We start from the raw sequence: 22,130 nt of genomic DNA on the forward strand, positions 1-22,130 counted from the left end.
ATGGTTCTCTTCAAAATTAATAAAGATCAGATTTGACCGGGGAAGACCTCCTGAGGATCTTGGCTACGTACACGAGGGGAAAAAGTCAAGAAAGACTACAGGACAGGTGACATATATATATGTTGAGCCCCTGACATGGTGAACAGCTCTGAGACTGGATGAAGACATAAATCTTGCTGGCTACAGAGTCCTCATGACTTACTACATGACATCCTTCATATGGCAAGGATAGAGACTTGGTTTTATAGACTTATAAAGTTAACAGATGCTTTTTACCTGCTTCAAACATAGAAAAAAAATCATCTTTAGCTGACTTGTATACACCACACATTCCATACTTGCATTAATGCAGATACATAAGCTATCTTTAAAAGTTTGTGTGTTTTCAGAAAAAAGAACCAGACACCAATGAAGGCAAGTAGTTCAGGTGATCTAACCTCTCAGAATGACTCTATTAAATGTTTCCTCAAAATTCTATTTCATCTTCATCAAAGCTGTTAGCTGAGAGGGTTACTGTCCAGGCTACCAGCTGTTTCTGTCATTTCTACAGTTTTAGAAGTTGCTTGCTCTGCACTTCCTGTTTACTCAGGTAATATTATATCCTTCTTGGATCTCTGATGGAGATTGAAGACAATAGTATACAGTTTTCCTTGATACCAAATTTTTAAAAAAAGACTTACATAAGAGATATAAAGTTTGTAAGATTGAGAAACATAAATGCTTACGTTGTTTAAGGTCTAGAAAGATTTTTTTAGAATGGTAACATAAGTTATGATAAAAAGTGGTTTAAGTGTAATACTTTCTTCAAATTTGCCTAATACAGGTGGACTAGATAGTGTAAATGTAATTCTACCTGATAATTGTTCTTATTGTACCATAGTTTTACTATGTTAAGAGTTAAAATTTTTCCTTTTTATTTAGACAAAAAGGGGGAAATGTGGGATATTTGTACACTGTGTGAAGATGTATTGCTGTGATTGGTGTAATAAAAAGCTGAACAGCCAATAGCTAGGCAGGCGGTATAGGTGGGATTTCTGGGAAAAGAAAGGAAGAGGAGGAAGAACCTAGGCATGCAGGATAAGCCAGGAGACAAGGACAGGAAAAAGGAGGTGCAAGATGGAAGAGAAGTAATGCCACAGGATAGAACATAGATTAATATAAATGAGTTAATTTAAGTTATAAGAGCTAATTAGGAACAAGCCTAAGCTATAGGCCGAGCTTTCATAATAAGAATTCTCCATGTCATTATTTGTGAGCTGGAAGCCCAAAGAAAAGTCTAATTACAGAATACCTTACACTTAGCAAAGGGAAAGAAAATCTTCAAGTCACAATGTGCAAAAAAAAAAAAAAAAGAAAGAAAGGAATAAAGAAAGAAAGGAAAAGAAAACCAGGAAGTAAGCTGCAAAATATTTTTATTGTAAAAACAATCAATAGAGGTTGACAATGCAAATGTTATCTCAGGACATTTCCCCTTGGTTCCTGAATTTGCTCAACTCCTGTGTACAGCAAGTTTCCATCCAAATTTCTCTGATTTAATGGTCCTTTTCAAATATGCTTATTGACTACATGTTTATGTTGCTTTGAAACAAATAAAAATCCATCTGATAGTAAAATCAACCAAAACAAAAACAAGAACAAAAACCCCAAGCCCTAGTTCTATTGTGCTTTTCTTTCACATTTCCTACAGGGAGACCTATATAGCTCAGATGCTTCCAAAACTGAACAGCAATGTAAAATTAGTACTGCAACCACATAGTGAGCTACCAATGAATCTTCCATCCACAAGTTACTGAATCAAACTCCAGGACATCTGCAGAATTATACAGGCTTTTCAGTTTGAAGAAAAAATGAGAACTTTTAGCCCTCTGGTTCCCCACATTTAAAAATCTAGTTGTTGCAGCACACAAGTACCTAGAACGTGTGCAGCATGTCCAGTGCTATGCAGTGAATGGGCCTTCAACCTCTGGCTGCCTCCAAACACAAGAGAAGAACTCCAACTTCTCAAAGCAGTCTCGCTGATGGTCACAATTTAGAAACATAAACTGCTCTATTTCCATATATTGCAAATGATTTCAGAAACAGATTAAACATAACGACTGTTTTACAAAAATAGAAACTGGTGCATCACAAACTCCATAAAATACTGAACACCACATGTAAATCAAGATAATTTCACAATAAAACTGACAATGCTTGAAGACAGGGAGTCTAGTCAAACTTCAATCTCTAGATCCTTCTCCTGTAGACTCCATGTTCTACTGTGGAACTTAAAAAAAAAACAACTTTATTTTTGCCAGGTGGTGGTGGTGGAAGCCTTTAAGCCCAGCATTCAGAAGGCAGAAGCAGGTGGATCCCTGTGAGTTTGAGACCAGCCTGCTCTACAAAGCAAGTTCCAGGACAGCCAAGGCTGCACAGAGAACCCCTATCTCAAAAAATGAGGGTTTCATAAAATTTTTCCTTTTAGAAATAATGTAAAGCAAATAAATTTATATGTAAAAATGTCTTAGGAAAGTAGAAGCTAGTGGAATAAGCCACTTCTATGTGATATATTTCAAATCAAATTCCTGATAGTGGCAACTGATTAATTTCAAACATATATATGTGACCATTGTAATTTGGTGCCTAAAAGATGTAAAAATATAATCACAATTATTTTATGAAAAATATGTATTCATATCAGAGTGAAGATTTAGCTCCTTGTAGCTGTCAAATAAATATTCTTAACTATACCCATCAAACACTCACTTATCACACCTGTAAGAGCACCAGTGTGTTTTACATCAAAGAAAGAAGGTAGGGCTCGTGTTTCACGTGACAATGACGCCACAGTAAGGCACCACTTGGCATTCAGGAAAGAGAAGTAAAGAATTTCCAAACCACGTTCTGCCACTGATGTCTTAACCATTACATAGAATGCTTGAGGAAAAGCCACTAATATTATTAATCACTTCATACTCTTGTTCCCATCATTCTGTGCTTTTAGTTTTTCCTTATCAGTGGGAAAAATGTAGTACAAGATCTGTTAAATAAACACTTTTTCCCACTTACAAGAAAATAACCTAGAAGTAAGGAGAACAGAAGCCAAGGCTGTATCAGATACATGTGCAACAGTCTGTCCCTGTGAGAGTGCGGAGAGAGGAGCAGAGAAGGGGCTACTTTCTACAGGCTACAGAGGCACAAAGGTCAAGACTTTCTCAGGCCAAGTCATGGCTAGAGCAAAACTGAGAGCGCTAGGACTTTTACATTTCCCCCAAAGCTGATTCTCAGGTAGTTGCACCCAATTAAATACTCCAAGACATGTCCTTAGTCACTGCTATCATCGTCGTCGTCATCATCAGATACGTCATTTAAAGGCGATTTCAACGACTGACTGTAAGAGTCTGATCTAGTTGGCTGGCACGCAGCCAAGTCCCCAGTGGAAAGCAGGTCATAGCAGAAGTCACATATCCGCACAGGCTTAGAAGACTGGCTGGGGAGAAGAAATCTCTTTTCAGAGCAGGGACCACAAACAACAAAGCCACATTTGCGGCAATGGTGCCGCCGATTCACGGGTGTGAATTTTGCTTTCTGACAGCGCATACACACGGTGGCCTCAGAGTCAGGAACCCAGACAGCAGCATGTTCACTGCTGGGCGTCTTCCCGCTTTTGGAGAGTAAATCAGTGACACACTTGTTTATGTGGTTCATCCACTCAGACTTCTCGGTGGCAGTGGCAGCGTAAACTGCAAATGATTTAGTTGGTGTCTTAATAAGCCATCCATTCCGTAACTCTCCCTCATCTTTGATGGAATCAATGGTGACATTTTCCAAGGGGATAATGTGTTGCTTGTTGTATTTTTTCTTCTGGATGACAATGTTGCCGTACACAAGAATATCATTAAACAAGAAAAACTGCCTCGCTTTAGGCTTCTTCCTGCACAGCTTAGTCAGTACTCCCTCGCCAATGAGCACCCGTCCAGGGATAGTTAAGGGCTGTCCAGCTGCTCCGAAACAGTTCTCCACGATACTTATCCGTCTAGTATTTGCTTCACTGTTTGCCAGGCGATCCACCATTTTTTGCTAATAATCTTTTGGAAAAGAAAAAGAAAAAGAATTAGCACAATTCTTTATAAATTATAAATTCCTATAAGAGGAAATAACAAAATTTAATCGCCCAAGACACTGCTTTTTCCAAAGGCAAATAATCCAATATTCCTTCCCTGTAAAATAATGACTGAGCATACTACATCTTCAGTGTTTATAGTAATCCAAACCTCTACCCTTCCACAAAACACAATCCTAGTCACACAACTATTTACAAAGGCTGTAAAGACAGCCCTCCATTGTAGCCCTCGCTGGCCTAGAACACAGTCCTCCTGCCTCTACCTCTCAAGTGTGTGCCATCATAACCAGCACAAGTAAAAACAACAGGACAATTAACACATTACTTCTGCAAAAGAACAAACCCAATTCCATGAACCTGAATCTCAATGCGATGCTGGAGAACAGAATGTCTAATACACACACACTTAAAAACATGACCACTATTTTCCCAATAAAATACAACCTCTGAGCCTAGGCTAATTTTCTTTCCTGGATTATTCCCAAATGTTTCCCAACATGCTTCCCTGCTTCCAGGCTTCCCTTCTAAACCAATCCCTAGTCAGTGATCTCTAAAATGCTAATTTGATCCTGCTGTTGTTACTTCAAATGATTCCCCTTAATCTTTAAAATATATGAAGTTTAGCATAGTGTGTAAGGCCCTTAATTACATGGTAGGTTTTTGGTTTTGTTTTGTTTTTGAAATAGGATCTCACACTACGTAGCCTAGGTTGGCTCTGAACTTGCCACCCCCTTACCCCAGACCCCTGAGCACTGGGATGACAAGCATGTGCTACCACATCCAGCTATTACCAGGTTTTTGCTTTCTCCAACCTCAACCTAAGTCATTCCCTGCCTAAAACACAGTATGTGAATCAAACACGACCATGTGTGTCTAAGTGCATTTCACTGTTGTCTTCCTTACTACCCACAACTCCAGCTGCCTCTTCATCATCCTCAATCTCAGTGAGCATCTCCTCCAGTACATCCTCCTATGCGAGACAAAAACAGAAACAGCAGCAGCAACAAACTCCATCCTCCATGTTGGTCACATTCTATGTGTTCCTTAGCTTCTTTTTTACCAACGGACTGAAGCCCATGCCTCCACTGGCTGCAGTGAAACCTGGAAGGCAGAGGCCCTCTGATAGTCATCTTTAAACTGACAAGAAGTACGAAATGTACTCAAGATAAACAAGAACATTTTAACAATGTTAAAAAAAAAAAAAACAACCTGTTTATTTAATGATCATAGATCTAATCTCTAGCTCCAATATTGAGCTCTCTCAAGTCCCTGAATGGTGTTCTATTTCAACCACCAACCGAGTACTACTACACTAACAATCACACTGAAAAACACCAAGGTTTGAAAGGAAATGTTTAAAGACAAACAGTGTGATTAAATTGTCTTCGGCTCACCGACTGATGATGCTGTGACCCTTCTTGCCTTCTTCCATCAGTAGCTTACTGTAAGTCGGGCTCTTCCTGCATCTCTGCTGCCTTTCACAAGGAGGGGCACTGGCATGTCGGAGGGTCCTCCCATCAGTGAGCCAGACAAGGGATGGCTTCAAACCCTGAAGGTCTTACCTAAGTGACCAGTGCTCTGTCTCCGTCTCCCACTATCCATCACCACCACCTCAAACACACACTACATTTCATCAAATCTAAGATACTGCAGATTCAAAGATACTCACAGCTTATGTGCCAACTAAACACAGCATATTCTCAATAAGACATTCAATTCAGAGACATAAGATACAACTGAAAATTTTATCTTGAGATTAAGTATACTAGTAAAGTATAATCATAGCTACTCATAAAATGTGAAAGTATAGAGCCAGGCGGATCTCTGTGAGTTCGAGGCCAGCTTGGGCTACCAAGTGAGTTCCAGGAAAGGCGCAAAGCTACACAGAGAAACCCTGTCTCGAAAAACCAAAAAAATGTGAAAGTACACAGAAAATAAAATTAAAAAACAATATCTACAATAGAAACTTATCTATGAAAAGTATTTTCAGACTTTACATTCAACCATTCAAAAAGTCTTCCTCAGACACTGATTTATGTGTATGAAAAAACACGATACAAGCAAGTTCCCTACTCTTCCAGGGGAAACAGAAAACAAAATCCAGAACCAAGCAGGAACTAACGCTGTGAGCGCTTTCCCGTTCCCCTTTCTCCCTTCCTTCCCGGTCTCAGGCTTGCAAATCCGCTCTGTACTGAGACAGAATTTCAGATCCCCTGCCTATACCCAGGCTGTGGTACATGCCTGTAATCCTAGCCCTTGAAGGCCAAAGCAGGAGAGTTAGGAGAACAAACAAGGCCAGTCTGCACAAGACCACTTCCAAACCCCAAAGGAAAAAGTAAAGGTTGAACAGATAAATCAGAAGTCACCCAACTATATGGTCAAGAAAGGCCTCTCTAAATTGGTAAGGGGACACACTTTAGGCACAAAGGACAATTTCAGGGGAGCAAAGGCACTTTTTAAAAACTAAACTACCTGTCTGCATTTAAACCAACTCCTGAACAGTGCAAACAGGTTTCCTACTGTGGCCACTGCTGGGCTCAACACATAAATGTGAACAGTGAATCTCTTATCTGTTAGTTCTGACTGAAACTGTTTCAAACCCTGTGAGTGGCCAGAGGTTCTTATGATTCCCAGGGAAGCTTATATGAGCAACTTTGGCACAGAGAGGCAGACACAGCCTGGAACTGACTCTTGCAGAGCTGAGTGAGGTGCTGAACACGCATACATGGCCGCATTTCCTACTCACAGCAACCTTACCTACGTGTGCGGTATGAGTTCCATCTTATGGATAAGTAAACCGCCACAGAGGGTCACATGACTTGGCCTGAGACTGTCATATAGCACACCAGGGATCAAGCCCAATGTCTCCGTACTGTCACCAGCATAATATGGTAGCATTCTACCCACATGGAAGAACACAAAGTTGTCACTAACCTCTGGAAACCCTGCACATACTGAAGACACAGGAATGGAAGCAAATGACCTAAAGCCCCACAATTTCCCTAGCCAGGCTCCCAATAATGTGTCACTGCTCAAATTCAGCAATTTATTAGGACTGAATTTTTATTTTATTCACAAATCTCCCCCTCTAAAAATGTATTATTGTTATTATTACTGTAGTTGTTGCTGTTGCTGTGTGGATGTGCATGGATGTCAGAGGATCACTCTGTAGGTCATTCTCTCCTTCCACCTCTATGTGGGTCCTGGAGATGGAAGGACTCAGGTCACCAGGCTGGCACACCAAGCCCTTTACCCACTGAGCCGGCTCACGAGCTCTCACCCATTTAAGAAGGATGCAACTTGGAGAAGTCTGGGCATAAAGAATTAGTCTTTGGCTAGAACAAATGATTTCCAAAGTTTGGCAGGTACACATAAATACACTACATACTACAAGGATACAAAAACACACACTCTCGTGATTCTTTCCATGATAAATGATGCATTTTATTATCTCCGTTTATTTAATAAGCATGGCAGCCCTCTTCTGTTTTCACTGCCAGGCTGTGACCTATGTCTCACCCTTCCATTATCCTTCTTGGTCCTGAAATAGGTCCCATGTGTCTGACATGAAAAGCAATGGACTAGAAAACACACAAAACCTGCTTTACTCATGTACAAGCTATCCTGGGGTGGGGGTAGAGTACATGGGGGTTAGTAGTGAAGAAAGTCATCAAAAGAGCATACACATCACTGTGACCCATATTTCTATTACACACCCCAAAGCAACATTCTCTGGTAAAAGAGATCCTCTGTCTCAATGCCAAAGAGACTTCTCTCCAGGGCCCTAACTCACCACCAGCACAAGCAGGCACTAAGACCTCCCGAGACTCGCTGTGATGACCAGAATGCAAGAGCACTGGTATACTCAAGGACAGAGTCGCTACATGCTTTACTGAGGGTCTTCAGGGAAAGAGGGCTGCAAAATGTGGTCCAATCTGAACGCTGCTGCCTGCTTTTCCCGGGAAAGACTATCACAGAATAGAAAAGACGAGGAAGAAAACCAATTCCATTCTCTGGCAGACAGGCCCTGCATGTTTTTAAAGGGGCACACTCTTTAGTGGGGCACGCTCAGCACCTGTTACATGTAACCCTGGAGGAGACAAGACAAAGACAGAGACTCCATTCACAACTAAGGAGACCCACCTGTCCAGACTACAGTGCTGGTCCTCTGCCTGCAAATCAGGGTGTCTCATCTCAGCCTAAGTTCTTTCTTTCCTTCCTTCCTTTTGAGCTGGGTCTCACCAAGCAGGCCTGCTGGTCTGGAGCTCACAGAAAGCTGCCTGCCTCTGACTGAGGTTAAAGGCGTGTGGACCATGCCTGGCCAAACTTATTTTCTTACTCTTACTCACAATTTCTGGTGTTAATGAATTCCAGTATTCAAACTTAACAGGTTACAGTAAAAAACAAAAAACCCAACAACAAAACTATGAGCCAAAAGGCCTAATTTAAAAAAGAAAAAGCAGCAGCAGCCACCTTCAATAAAATAGTAAGGTACTTTCTGTCTTTAAAACACTGACCTTACATAAGTGGGCTGGCTGGATTTCCCATTTACAGCAAGTCTTATTTGCCAGAATCTACCAACACGCCCACCCTCAACACCCCCGCCCCTAACTCCCTACCCCTTGCCCAGGGCTGGGGACTGGACCCAGGGCAAAAGCTCTACCACCAAGACATCTCCTGCAAACATCTGATCAAGACTTTCAAGTGGGAGGTACTGCTGAACTGAAACTTTACAGTGGAACAGAGCCGAGGGTGAGAACGCTGGGCCGCTCTGGGTCGCCTGGGCCGCCGGGAAGAGAAAACAAAGGGGTGCCGCCTGGACACAAAGCTCTGTGGCAGAAAGCCTGCTCCGACCTCCAGCAACTTCCGCAACCAAACAAAACAGTAGAAAAAACAGCCCGCCTGGGCATGGGGATAGGAGAGCGAACTACCCCCCTCCTCTCGGTCCATGTAGGCCAAATAAATAGTCGAGTGCCTACCTAACTTTTAGTAGTCACATAATCTAATAACCAGCATAATAAAGTTACTCTAGGTAAAAGTGTAAACAAAATATTAGCATAATAAAACAAAGAAGAAACACTTGAAATTTTATTTGAGTGAAGTTTACCTTTTCAATCAGAAGAAGAGACTTTGCCTCTCTGGCCTGACCACTAAGATTTCTGCCCTGGTAGCAAATCACTGCTAACATGATCTGTAGAATCAGCGGTAATGAAGGAAATAGACTGACTTCTTAGATAAGAAAAAGGGAACAAACTTTTGTATTTTATTTTTAAATATATCAATGCTGTATTTTACATTTAGAGTTATCAAAGCTGAGAGAAAAATGAAACTTCAAGAGTTGAATCATATTATAAACTACACTAACTGTTGCAAGTCTCCCTAGGCACCACATCTGCCTAAAATTAAAAAGTTAAGTTATTTCACAATCTCAATCATAAAAGGAAAAGCAAGTACGTTCAATCAATGCCTACTAGACATTTACTTTACTCTTTCATTTAATAATATTATGTGAAGGCGGGTGTGGTGGAGCACGCCTTTGATCTCTGCACTCAGGAGGCAGAGGCAGGTGGATCTCTGTGAGCTCGAGGCCAGCCTGGCTATAAAATGAATTCTAGGACAGCTAGGGGTACACAGAGAAACCTTGTCTCAAAAAAAAAAAAAAGAATGATGATGATGTTAGGTGAAAATAACTCACTTTACCAAATCAATAAATAACAAATAAGTAAATGTAAACGGAGTCATAAAATGGTTGAGAGCCCGGTAGGTACCATACATCTATACACCTACTACCCTAGCACTGGAAGCCAAATCAGGAGGACCGAATGCTCCAGGCCTACCTGGACTACATGGTAGGACTGTTCTCCAAACAAAATAAAAACTTGTTTCTTAAACAAGCCGGTCAAACACATTAGGTGTTAACATTCTGACCTGCCCCTTCAAGTCCTGCCCCATCCTGCATCCTGACATAAAAGCCTCATTTTAAGGAAAAACTCCTCCCCTTCCTCTGTCTGTCTGTCTGTCTCTCCCCGCATCCCCACGAGGTGTGCACAGCTCCGCCTTCTCTCCCTTCTCTTTCTTCCTTGTCTCTCTTCCCTATCTTTCTCTTCATCTCTCTATTATAATAAACTCTCCACGTGGATGCAGCGCCTGGGTGTGAATGACTTTCCACGAGTTGCCGCCCCTGCTGCATCTGCCCAGCACATTTTCCCTCAGACATGGGCCACCCTGGTCTGGCCAGCCTTGGGTCCCCATTCACTCAAATTCGAACACTGGGGAGCTGAATCAGCAATTAAAAGCACTGGCTGTTCTTGTAGAGGACTGGGGTCTAACTCCCAGCACCTATTTGGCAGCTCATAACCATCTGTCACTCCAGTCCCAGAGTATCTGGCACCCTCTTCTGACCTCAGCTGGCAGCAGGCATGCTTGTGGTGCACATGAATACATGCAGGCGAAACATCCATATGTTTGAAATAATTTAAGTTAAATAACTTTCTTATGACTTCACAGCTAGATACACTCACATTTTTATGGGATGCTAGGGGACATATGATCTTTTTGTTATTCCCTGCTCCCTTCAGAAATAGTTTACCAATGTGGACCTTTAATTATGTATCTAGGAGGGGCCACTGACAAAAAATAAAAATTAACGTCAGTCAAGAAGGCTTTTATTTCACCAACAGGCCCAAATTTGGATATGTGTTTACTCCAAACAGATTGGGAAGTTCCTGAAAACAAAATTATTTCCTATAACTTGATATTACCAATTGTACCTACAAAAACAGAGCATGCTCGCTCTGGCAGTTCACATACTAAAGGGAAAGATTCAAAAGCTTTATATCACGCCACCAACACAACCGAACATGACCAGGAGTGACAGCGGCTTCTCCGTGGGGAGGCCTGCTCCAGTGTAAGACATGGGCAAAGGATTCCTAAAGTGACTATGGAGATTGTCAGGGAAGGAGGCTTCAAATAGGACAGGTCTGAGGAAGAAACACAGTGTGCTATACAGAATAACAGAGTCACGGGTCAAGATTTTAGGGGCAAAAACAGAAGAACCACTCACTGAGGAGATGCTGGACTAGCTGCTGTCTGTTTTAAAGGTCTACTCGGGAGAGTAGAATATGGACTTCAAGTTTCTAAAGAATCCTCCGAGTCTCCAACAGTCGGTCCTAAATAAAGCAAGATTAACATTCTGCAGCTACAGCTCTGACCAGGAAGCACCACCAGCCGGCGGGAGGGGCTACTCAAAGCTTTCCACATGGACGCCAGCCTCCCGCAGTCCTCCCCATCTTCACCTGCTCCATGTTCCCTCTGTTGAACACAAACCAGACTCGCCAGCAGCCTGCTCTGGGCTTCCTCCCCTCTCTGAACTCAGCACGAGGACACCTCCTCCTGTCTTCTTTCGGTTTGCTGAAATCTCACCAGGCCCTCAAGAGGTACTCAGGCCAAAGGCCTGGGAACCAGACACTATTTCATCTTTAAATCTCCACACCACTTAATAGCACACACTTTATTATATGTTTCATTGAAATTTGGATACATGTTTACTTCAAATATTTGGGAGTTCCTGAAAACAAAAACATTTTCTACAATTATGTATTCCAAACAGCACCTGCAAAATTGCTGCATTCTACATGCCAGAATAGACGGAGTTGAACATGACCGCAGTTACAGGTAACAGCAGTTCCTCAATCTGGAGTTTGCTGAAAATCAAGTACATCTTTAAAGCCTGCTGATCTTCAAAGAAAATAGGAACTGCTCCCCACACACCAAGCACTTCACTGAATCCACAAATTTCAGATTGACAAGCAAATCTAACTATATCTAAATATGAATTCTAAACATCCAGTCCGGAAGCTCCTATTTTAAAAAAAGTCCCCAATATGTCACAATAATCTATAAGAGCTCTTCTCTTTCTAAAAGCACAGCTGTTCTGTCAATACAAAATGATGCTACAAGCATATTTTTACCATCACCAACACTGAGCAGAGAGGGCCTGAGAGCAGCAGTGCTCGGCTTAGGAAGAACTGAGCAACCCTGCAAAGGGGCAAGCGCTGGAGCTTCCCAACACTTTCTTTAGCATCATCAAAACACTTCTGATTTGCTCGCTGTGTTTATACTTGTTAGGAAAAAAGAACGAACAAGACACAGAGAATGAAGGCTCTACATTCCATTTTAATACAAAGCACAATTGGTTAAGGAGTATAATAAAAAAGTCAACAAATCAGGAAGTGAGGGGAGGGGATGAATATGTGGCCCACAAAATTTACCATTCTAATATCTGAAAGAATAAGTGAAATTTCAGAAGGAAATATATAAAAACACACAGAAAATGAAAACCAGACCCTGAAGTAAGTGTGGTTTTTTTATTACACTAATGCACACAGTTTCAGTAGAGGATGTTGGGAGTCACTGGAGTGAGAGGAAAGAAAAAGACAAGATACCTGACCACACTATCTTAGTTCCTGAGACTTCCTGCTTAAACTTTTGGAAGGACTAGCCTGATTTGATCTAAGTTTTCCTAAAATAACTATGAAAACAGTAAAAGCCGCTGCTTTAGAAGGAAGAGCTGGAAAACAGGATCTAAGAGGTGAGTGTGTACTCACACCTGCAGTCCATCATTTAGAAGGTTGAAGCAGGAAGACAGCTCTAAGTTCGAGGTCAGTCTGGGCTACATGAGGTTTAGGGCCTGATAGAGTAAGGGACGGGAGTTGGGGGTGAAGTTACCATGACTGACTGGATGTAAAGCTAAAACTAACCACCAGGTTGGAGATGTAGCTCAGTAGTAGTGTCCATACAGAACACTGAGCATGGGGAGGGGATGGAGGTTAAGTATAAAATGATCCCTACAGTTCTAAGTAATGTGGAAGCAATCATTGATGATATCAATGGATTCCAAGCAGTAAAACAGTCACTAGCCATTTGGCACCATATAAAACTCTAGTAAACAAGACACTCAAAGCTAAAATCTTTGTGGCAAAAAAAAAAAAAAAAAGGTAACTATAACCCTCAAGTTTATACAAGCAAGTATATATAGTTCAGGTCTGTTTCTACAGGAAAGTAAATGATGGAAGCAATTAACAAAGGAAAAAAATGGCGGGCATGGTGGCATACACCTTTGATTCCAGCACTCTAGTCTACAAACTGACTTCCAGGCCAGCCAGGGCTATACAGATCCTGTCTCAAAAACAAATAAATAAACAACACCCCACCACCACCAAAAAGAAACAGGGTAAGAAAGGGGTCTAGTATCCCTGCAATGTACTAGAAACTGAGGAATAATGTGCTCTTAAAGTATAAACTGCAGAGAAGCAAAGAACCAGTTAATTACACAGGGAACACACAAAGATGGTCTTAGGGCTAAGAGTTGAGCTGTGATAATTCTGACCATGTGACATCTAGGCCGAAATCTTGAAACAAAAAAACGTAGATTCTCCTCCGATCAAGATAGGCCCAGGGCTCTGTCTCCAGTACCAGGTACGGCTTCCCTCTTGTTGGGCAGACCTTGAATCCCACTAGAGAGCTGCTGGTTACCACCAAGGTATTCATGCCACTACTGCACTCTTAGGGCCACTGTGTCAGGCCAGCTGGTGTGGCTCACAGCGTCAGAGCTGGGGAGGACTGTTGGTTGCCTCCCTCCCTTGGAAGCTTGCATGGTGCCTTCCTCAAGTCAGATCAGCTCAGGTCCTTCTGGGTCCTGTGTCAATGCATGGTGTCTTCAGCAACAGGGATTTACTTCCACCTCAGGGAGGCAAGCGAGGGCAAGAGCGATAGCCTGTAATGTTTGGGGAAGACTCTTCAACATGCTGGCCAACAATTCAAAACATGGCTTCTCATGCCTGGTGCTGGGATTTTTGTTTCTGACACTTTACTAAACCAGCTTAATTTCTAACTACATTCTAAATATTTATTCCTATACCCACTGATAAGAGTAGTTCTCACCCCTCATTAAAGAAACTTCTCTTTGCAACAGACTGAGACCTTTACAAAAAAAACCACAACTAATCAAAATGTAGGGAACAAGACATCAGTTTGTTGCCCAGTCCCAACTGATGCAATTCCTGTATCTAAGACTCATGGATGATTGTAGAAGAAAGGGCAGAAAGATTTTAAGAGTCAGAGAAACAGGAAGTTTGCTGTGAGATTCTGTCTCCTAGAAATGTCAGAGAAGATACACCCATGAAGTCTGTACATGGTTGCCTAGACAAGACCTGAACAACAGTTATACCAATGGATGTGCTAAAATGGAATGGGAAAGTTCTGGGGGTGTCAACCCTAGACTAAGAACTACAGGCAACAAGGGAATGCTGAGAGCTGGAAAAATGGTCTTCCCCAGCAAAGAGCCTCCTAATCAGTTATCCAATACCAAATGGTCAGCCCTGAGATCATATATACACAGGTAACATTATACAGGCCAAGCAGCTTCCACATATGTATAAAGGAATATATGTATCTATGGATGGATAGATGGATGAATGGATATATGTAACCAAGAAAAAGAGGCCACAAATTTGAGAACAAGGGTGGTGGAAGGAGGAAAGGGAAGGGAGGAAATGATGTAACTATAATTTTAAAATTTAAAAAAAGTAGGTTAAACTATTTGGAAGGGTAGATGATGGCACGTATGTCTACCCTAGGAAAAGAGATGCCTAAGCCCAGGCTATGTGAAGGAAGGCAAGCAGGAAGTACAGTGGTAGAGTACTAATTTAAAAAATAATTTTTTTTATATCTGTGTGTGTGTGTGTGTGTGTGTGTGTGTGTGTGTGTATGCTCATACTTGGTCACCTGAGTGCCAGGGCACACAAGTACAGATCAGAGAACAATTTGCAAAAACTGTTGATCTTCTGCCATGTGGGTTTCATGATCATCAAACACGGATCATCGGGCCTGACAGTAATAGCATTCACTTGCTTAATCATCTTGCTGTAGCATGAGTATTAATTTTGGTAAAATAAACAGGTGATAAACTGCAAAAGAAAGCATCAGACTGAAGCTGGGTGTGGTGGCATATGCCTATAACCCCAACATTTGGGGAAGTAGAGGCAGAAGGATCAAGAGTTCAAGGTCATGCTCAGCTACACAGTGAGAGGCCTGCTAGGCTATGTGAAACCTGCTCTTGCAGAAGTCCCAAGTTCAAGTCTCAGCATGGTGGTTCACAGACTCTGTAACTCCAGCTCCAGGGAACCCAACACTCTCTTCTGGCCTCCACAGGCACCTGCTCTCATGTGCACATATCCACACACAGATAAGCACAAGTACACATAACTAAAAATAAAGTTTAAAAAAAATCTTAAAAAAAAAAAAAAAAAAAAAACAGACAAAACCAGAGAATGTAAGATTGGAAAATGTAGATTTGAATATACAAGCAATGGGGGCCAAAGAAAATTTTTTTAACAGGAAAATATCAATATACAGAAACAGCACACAGGATGAAGTGAAGTGTTGTTTGAATCTTAAGCGGTCTTTTAACAAAAAAAAAAAAAAAAAAACCAGAGTCAGACATTGGGGTAAAAGCTGAAAGATCAGAGAAGCAGAGCAAACCCCACCACCACCTATTACCTCACCGACTCCACGAATCCTCTGACTGAAATCCTGAGTCTTCACCCAAAAGGGTCTCAGCTGAACTGCTTTAGTTCCTGTTTCCTCACGCCTTGTATATACCCTTCTCCACCCTGCTGTCACTTCCAGGGATTAAAAGCGTGTGCCACCACTGCCTGGCTGTTTCCAGTGTGGCCTTGATTTCACCAAGATCCAGATGGATCTCTGCCTCCCAAGTGACAGGATAAAGGGTGTGTGCCACCAATGCCTGACCTCTGTGTCTAATTCAGTGGCTGGCATCCGATCCTCAAGCAAGCTTTATTAGGGTGCACAATATATCACCACAGTAAGAGAATATGAAAACACAAGACTGAAAGCAAAGAAATCAGAAGAGTATTACAGCAAAACAAGAAAGGTGATTGGGGTTGGGGATTTAGATCAGTGGTAGAGTGCTTGCCTAGCAAGCACAAGGCCCTGGGTTCGGTCCTCAGCTCCGGAAAAGAAAAAAAAAAAGAGAGAGAGAAAAAAATAAAAAAGAGAAAGGTGAATAATGCAAAATACACTGTATACATGCACAGAAACATCAGTGAGACCCAGTGTGCTATGTGATTAAGACATGCTAACAAAGAAAGCATAAAAACAACGGAGCACAAAATGAAGGCAAGGGAGGAGGACTCAGGAGCAGCAGACACAATCCAGGAACTGACTGAATGCATGGATGAAAAGTGAGTTAGGACTGAAAAGCTGAAGGAAAGCCTGTGGCCGACTGTTAGTGTTGCAGCAAGAAGAAATTGGTTTGGCTCACTTATCCTGAAGTCCTTTAAGGAATCCAAAAGATAATCATTCCGGGTATCCACCTGTCAAACAGGAAAGTCAGCACATTCGGGGTTCCAGAATGGAGGGAGTTCAGTAGTTGTCCACAGAGGAGATGGTTGTTAAGTGGAAAATTCAATAAAATGATACTACTGTGTGCCAAGCACGTACACCAACATCTTCGCGAATCTTCACAACTTTTTCACAAATGGCTCCAGTGGAGCTTAGAGAATGAAGTGCCTTGTTCAAGAATCTAGCCAGTACGGAGCCAAGGCTCTTCCTAGCATTCAAGTTGCTTTCTTTCCAGTGTGCTCATAGCGATTACTAAAATGCCTTCTGTTTTCCTCCCAGGTCCTCCTCAAATTGTGCACACGAGTTTGTGCTTTAGACTGAGGAGCTCGAATGTGGCACACACCTACAGCCCCACCACTGAGGAAGCAGAAGCATAGGATGGAGAATTTGAGGTCAGCCTGATCTTCATAAGGAGACACTCTTTCAAAAAAGGAAAACACCATCAACAATAAATAAATAAATAAATAAATGAGGTACAGTAGGGAAGGACTATTAGAGGCAGGAAGATTGGGAGCCTAGGCTCCTTAACTCCATATGGTGCTAGAGGCCAGCCTAGGCTACATGAGACCTGAAAAAAGACTTCTCTTAGGTGAGGACAAGACATTAATCCAAATTCTAGAGTCCTTACAAAATTACTAAACACCTACCTCACCCTAGAAAAGCTCTGCAACTTAAGTTAGCACTGCAAAAGCACACTTAAGAAGCATTCAGACTTATACTTCAGCCTGATGATTACTATTTACGCAAAGAGCTGTATATGCAAAGCTGAGCCTCAAGGCAAGTATCAATAGAAAAGCAGACTGTATTCACTTTTCCTAAGACAACTGTGACAAGACCACAACAAAATCAGTTTGATGGAATGGCATGTACACACAAACATAACCTTCTCATTTTCCGTCAGGGGCAAAGTAGCCAATCACACTTTAAAGCAGTGACTGTACCCTCTTGTTCATCCACAGCTTCTCTCCATTCACCACAATTACATGTCAGTCATCGTCGGATTGGAAATTTCATGAATATTCGAGTCTGTATCCCCATGTCAAAATTCAGCTACCAAAGTTAATTATTTTTAAAAAGAAAGAACTAAAAAGGAAAAGTCCGACCACCTAATCTGTGGACTGAATGGAGTTCACGGTACGAAGGGAAAAGACTACAGAAACTTAACAACTATCCCACGGAAAGTACAATCTGGTAAACTCATGAAGCACGTGTACAAGGAATCCATTCAAACCCTCCCTGAGCCTCTGTTATGTGCTCGGCTTGCTGGACCTCACTGGATGCCTGCCGTCAAGGGCGCGCCACACAGACCTATGCAACACTTCCAGGACGCCATGGGGGAAGGGAACTGAATCTGGAGAGGAAGAGGAAGCCTGAGGGCACTGTGGGCAGAAAGCTTCAAAGAGTGCAGCCTTAAGAGGTGGTGTGGGTTCTGTTTGGGTTCGGTTTTGAGACAAGTTCTCACTATTGCATCCCAGATCAAACTCCGCAATCCTGCCTCAGCGTGCTGGGATTCCAGGCATGTCCCACTACAAACACCGCCCCCCACCCTACCCCACCCCACCCCCAGCTTTAACTGAGTGTTTTTAAGAAAAGATTCAACACCACACCCTTGCATTTTCAGCTCTTAGGAGACAGTTACACTGGAAACCTAAATTCAATCAGAAGGATAAGTGACAAGATGGCAGAGAATGCCCCACAGGGATGAGCTACGTGATGCTACAGAGAAAGGAGATTGCTTCAGTCACCAGACTTCAGTTAATTATCAGCTTGACTGCTAGAGATGTGAAATCAGCCAAGTAACTCCTTTCTAATAAATAAATATTTTTGGTTAAAAATAAAATTTTATGTATATATATATAATGAATTTGACCTGACCATGAAGCAAAATAAATCTGGGGTTTTTTTTTTTGGGGGGGGGGGTTAAGACAGGGTTTCTCTGTGCAGCTTTTGGAGCCTGTCCTGTCTTTTTCTTTCTTTCTTTTTTAAAGAACTAAGGAAACTGACAAATCTAACCTATTAAAAAACGAAAGGAGGGGCAGCAAGATGGCTCAGGGGGTTAAGACACTCAAGGCCACACCTGACAGCCTAAGCTCTGTCCTTGGAAGGAAGAGAAGCACCTCCCAAAAGTTATCCTTCGACACACACACACACACACACACACACACACACACACACACACACACACACACACACACATAAAAGATCATTAAAAATAGAGGGCCAGAAGGTGGCTAGAAAGTAAGGAAAGACGCCGGCCCCCAAGCCTAAGCACCTAAGCTGGATCCTCACAATCACGTGGTAGAAAGAAGAAACTGGTGATTTGTCTTCTGACCTCTCCACAAGGCTGTGTGCCTCGCACTACACACAAATGAGTGTTTTTTAAAAATCAAGCGTAAAAAGAGACATGTTTTAGGGCTTTTGCATTGTTAAGAGCCTTTTTAGCCCATTTAACATAATTTTAAAGCTGTCTTTATTTTTTTTTAATGATATTCATTTACTAGGCTAATTCATGCTGTCCACCAGCTTCATCTGGGGGAGGACGATTACATGTGATTTCCAAATAAGCAACTTAATACTATCCACATCCCAATGCTACCATGACCCATGGTGATTAAAAATAGCCTTTGTTAATTCTGAATTAACCCAAGGCCCCCATAAGCTACAAGAGTACAGAAAGAGATAAAGGCAAAACTCACAAACCATTAAGGAACCAAAAGGAAAAAGAATGGAAAAAAACCCTGAAACGTCAAGATCACATCATCCTATTCTGTTTGTTGTGGTTGGTTGATTTGGAGGGGGTTGTTTCTGACAGGCTCACTCTGTAGTCCAGGCTGGACTGGAACTCACAAGATCCTCCTGCCCCGGTCGGCCGAGTACTTGGGCTACAGGCAGGAGCCAACACACTGGACTACTTCACTTTATTTGTAAGAAAGTAACATATGCCTTAACGTCAACTGAACATTCACGTCTCAATGTTTCTTTAATGAGTCTCTTAGGCAACGTAAAAAAACATAACAAAGAAGGCATTTACCAATTTAACGTACTAGGAGTCTGAAGTGCTGCTTAGGTGTAACCTGAATTCTATTTGCTTCCACTGCACGCACACTCAACACAACTTATTGCTTTAATATTCTAGGAGTAGACAAGGCTACTCGAGCAACTTCGGGAACCAACTCTTGACCTTTAATAACATTTAAAAAAAAAAAAACTCAGCAAAAGATCATAAAACTTTAAAACACTCCAAATAGCTTGTAAGCCATTGCTCCCATCAGAGCCAATTTCTGCGGTGCCATTTTCATATAAAGTCATAAAATACGCTGCTGAAGTCACAGCGTGCCCCTGACGCCCGGACCCTGCAAAGTTTTCAGACCCCACGATCTGGGGGCCCGAGTCCTGGCGCCCCACAACTTCGGGCGCGACGCGGGGTCCCGTCCCCAGCCGCCGTCCCGGGGCTCAAGCCTCCGGGGCGGCGTCCGGCGGACGGGCGCGGCGGGACCGAGGCGGTTCCAGCCCGAGCGCCGGCCCGGAGCGGAGCCGCCCGGGAGCGCCCCGTTTCCCACAGACCCCAACATGGCGTCGGCCGCCGCCGCCCGCACCAACGCGTCCCCCCCGCGCCGCGGCCGGCCCGGGCCCGCAAAGTTTCGCTTCCCCCTCCCCAGCCCGCCGCCGCCCGGCGCGCCCCGACCCCCCGCCGCACCTACCCGGCCCGGCGCGGGCGGCGGCGCCGAGGCTGCGACTCCTCCTCGTCGCCGACTCCGGCCGCGGACCCCGCCTGGTCCCCGGCCCCAGCCTCGCAGGGTGTGTGGGGCCCCGCGAGGCCGGCGCGATCCGGCCGCGACGGGCGCAGCCGCTCGCTCGCAGGTGACTTCACCGCCCCTCCGGTCGGACCGACAACAGCCGCCCGGGCTGGCTTCCCTCCTGCGCGCGCACCGGCGCGCCCTCGCTCAAGCGCCAAGCACGGGCACGAGCGCACCCGCCCTGCCCTTTCTTCCCGGTTCCCTCGCCCCGCCCACCGCCTTGCCCCGCCCCTCCACCCCCCCCCGCGCGCCGGGCTCGAGGGGCGGGGCCTTGGGCGGAGGCCACACCCACCGGGGCCCTCCCGGGCTGGGTTGCGGGGCGCAGTCCCCTGCTCCGAGGTGACGCGCGCAGGAGCGGGCTGGGGCAAGCCTGGGTCGCCTAACCCGACTTTCCTGACTCGGATGCGCCTTCGGAAAGGGCTGTTGAGCTGTCCGCGAAGTTCTCTGAAGAATGGACGGAAGCCGCCTCCACGCCTCCCTAAGGAACAGGAAAGAAAGGCTTCGCCTCTCGCCACCCAAGCGCGTCTGCCAGCCCCGCCTGGCTCGGCCATGCTGCCGAGCACCTGCGCGCGCCTTCTCCCAAACGCCTACCGCCTGGAGCGGCTCTGCGCCCGCCGCACCCCGGCCCCCACGCTTCCTGGTAGCTGTGTGCCTTAGAGCTCTGCTCTTCCCCAAACTTCCCTGGCCACGGCCTCTGCTACCTGCATCGCGTGTCTAGAACCCGGCGTTGAGATGACGTTGGGGAGATGAGCCCTCGCTCCTCTGTCCCTCAGCGTTTGCTAGGCACTGTGGAGAGACAGGTTATCTAGCAGGCAGGGCGAGGAAAACATTCCGTTTAAATAGGGGAGGGGTAGAAAATGAGTTAGAGTAAACTTTCAGAACCTCTAATTCAGCTTTCTCAACCTGTGGGTCTCGACCCTTTTTTTTTCCGGTGGAAGGACCCTTTCACAGGGGTCGCCTAAAACCAACAGAAAACACAGATACTTACATTACTGTTCACAACAGTAGCAAAATTACAGTTATAAAGTAGCAACAAAAATAATTTTATGGTCGGGAGTCACCACAAGAGGAGGAACTGTATTAAAGGGTCACAGGGCAGCCTTAGGGAGGTTGAGAAGCCTTGCTCTAATTTTTGGAATTAGCGGGTCCACCAACCACGCTATACACAAATGAGCCTGGGGGAAGGGGGGTGAGCAGGTTTGGGTTGTGTTGGTTTTCCTCCTGCTCTTGTGTCTGGATTCTTTACGTTTTTCCCACCCTCCCCTATTTCAATGTCTCTGCAACAAACACAATTGTTTTAAATTAGTATCCAGTTCAAAATTACAAAATTGGTAAAGAGTCCAATTGTGATAATAGGGATAGTTACAGGATTTCAGTCAGGCGCACACAGTCTTTACATGTGTTAGACTAAATATACTACTCTAAGATCCCTGTACATTTGGAGATTAGGAACTGCTTTGTCTGTGGGTCCCTTCTAGAGCATTAGACACCAAACATTACCATCAATAAAACTGCTGCCCTCCCTACCAATACACTTATTTAAGTTAAAGTGCACAGATGCAAGCCAGATGGTCTACTCAAAGTCTCGGCTTTTCCAACTATAATACCTGTGTCCTTGGACATACTCAGTTCCTTCATGTGTAAAATAGGAATAATGAAAGAAAGTACCTCAAAGAGTCATTAAGCGAATCAATATTTGTAACATATGCCAAGCACAAGCTAAGTGCTAAATAAGTATGATGAAAATTATTAAACATACATGTGCTGTGTATGTGTGCACACATACATCTATTACAATTTTCCTCATT

The 22,130-nt window shown here is 43.7% G+C and overlaps 1 protein-coding gene across 3 annotated transcripts; it reads right to left on the reverse strand.

Moving 5' to 3' along the window:
* Window positions 1-1,395: 1,395 nt before the first annotated feature.
* Window positions 1,396-20,635, reverse strand: Plekhf2 (pleckstrin homology and FYVE domain containing 2). Of its 3 annotated transcripts, none has more exons than XM_052717781.1 (2): window positions 20,615-20,635; window positions 1,396-4,067 (listed from the first exon to the last, which is right to left on the reverse strand). In XM_052717781.1, exon 2 carries the CDS (start codon window positions 4,051-4,053, stop codon window positions 3,304-3,306), a length of 750 nt encoding a protein of 249 aa, XP_052573741.1. In that variant the 5' UTR covers window positions 4,054-4,067; window positions 20,615-20,635; the 3' UTR covers window positions 1,396-3,303. The 3 variants fall into 3 exon arrangements, with proteins under 3 accessions (XP_052573741.1, XP_052573740.1, XP_052573742.1); XM_052717780.1 differs by lacking the exon at window positions 20,615-20,635 and adding an exon at window positions 20,227-20,487; XM_052717782.1 differs by lacking the exon at window positions 20,615-20,635 and adding an exon at window positions 8,246-8,269.
* Between the last annotated feature and the right edge of the window lie 1,495 nt (window positions 20,636-22,130).

Source organism: Peromyscus californicus, unplaced genomic scaffold (genome assembly GCF_007827085.1).
Source record: "Peromyscus californicus insignis strain IS unplaced genomic scaffold, ASM782708v3 Scaffold_5__1_contigs__length_169319896, whole genome shotgun sequence".
NCBI lineage: Eukaryota > Metazoa > Chordata > Mammalia > Rodentia > Cricetidae > Peromyscus > Peromyscus californicus.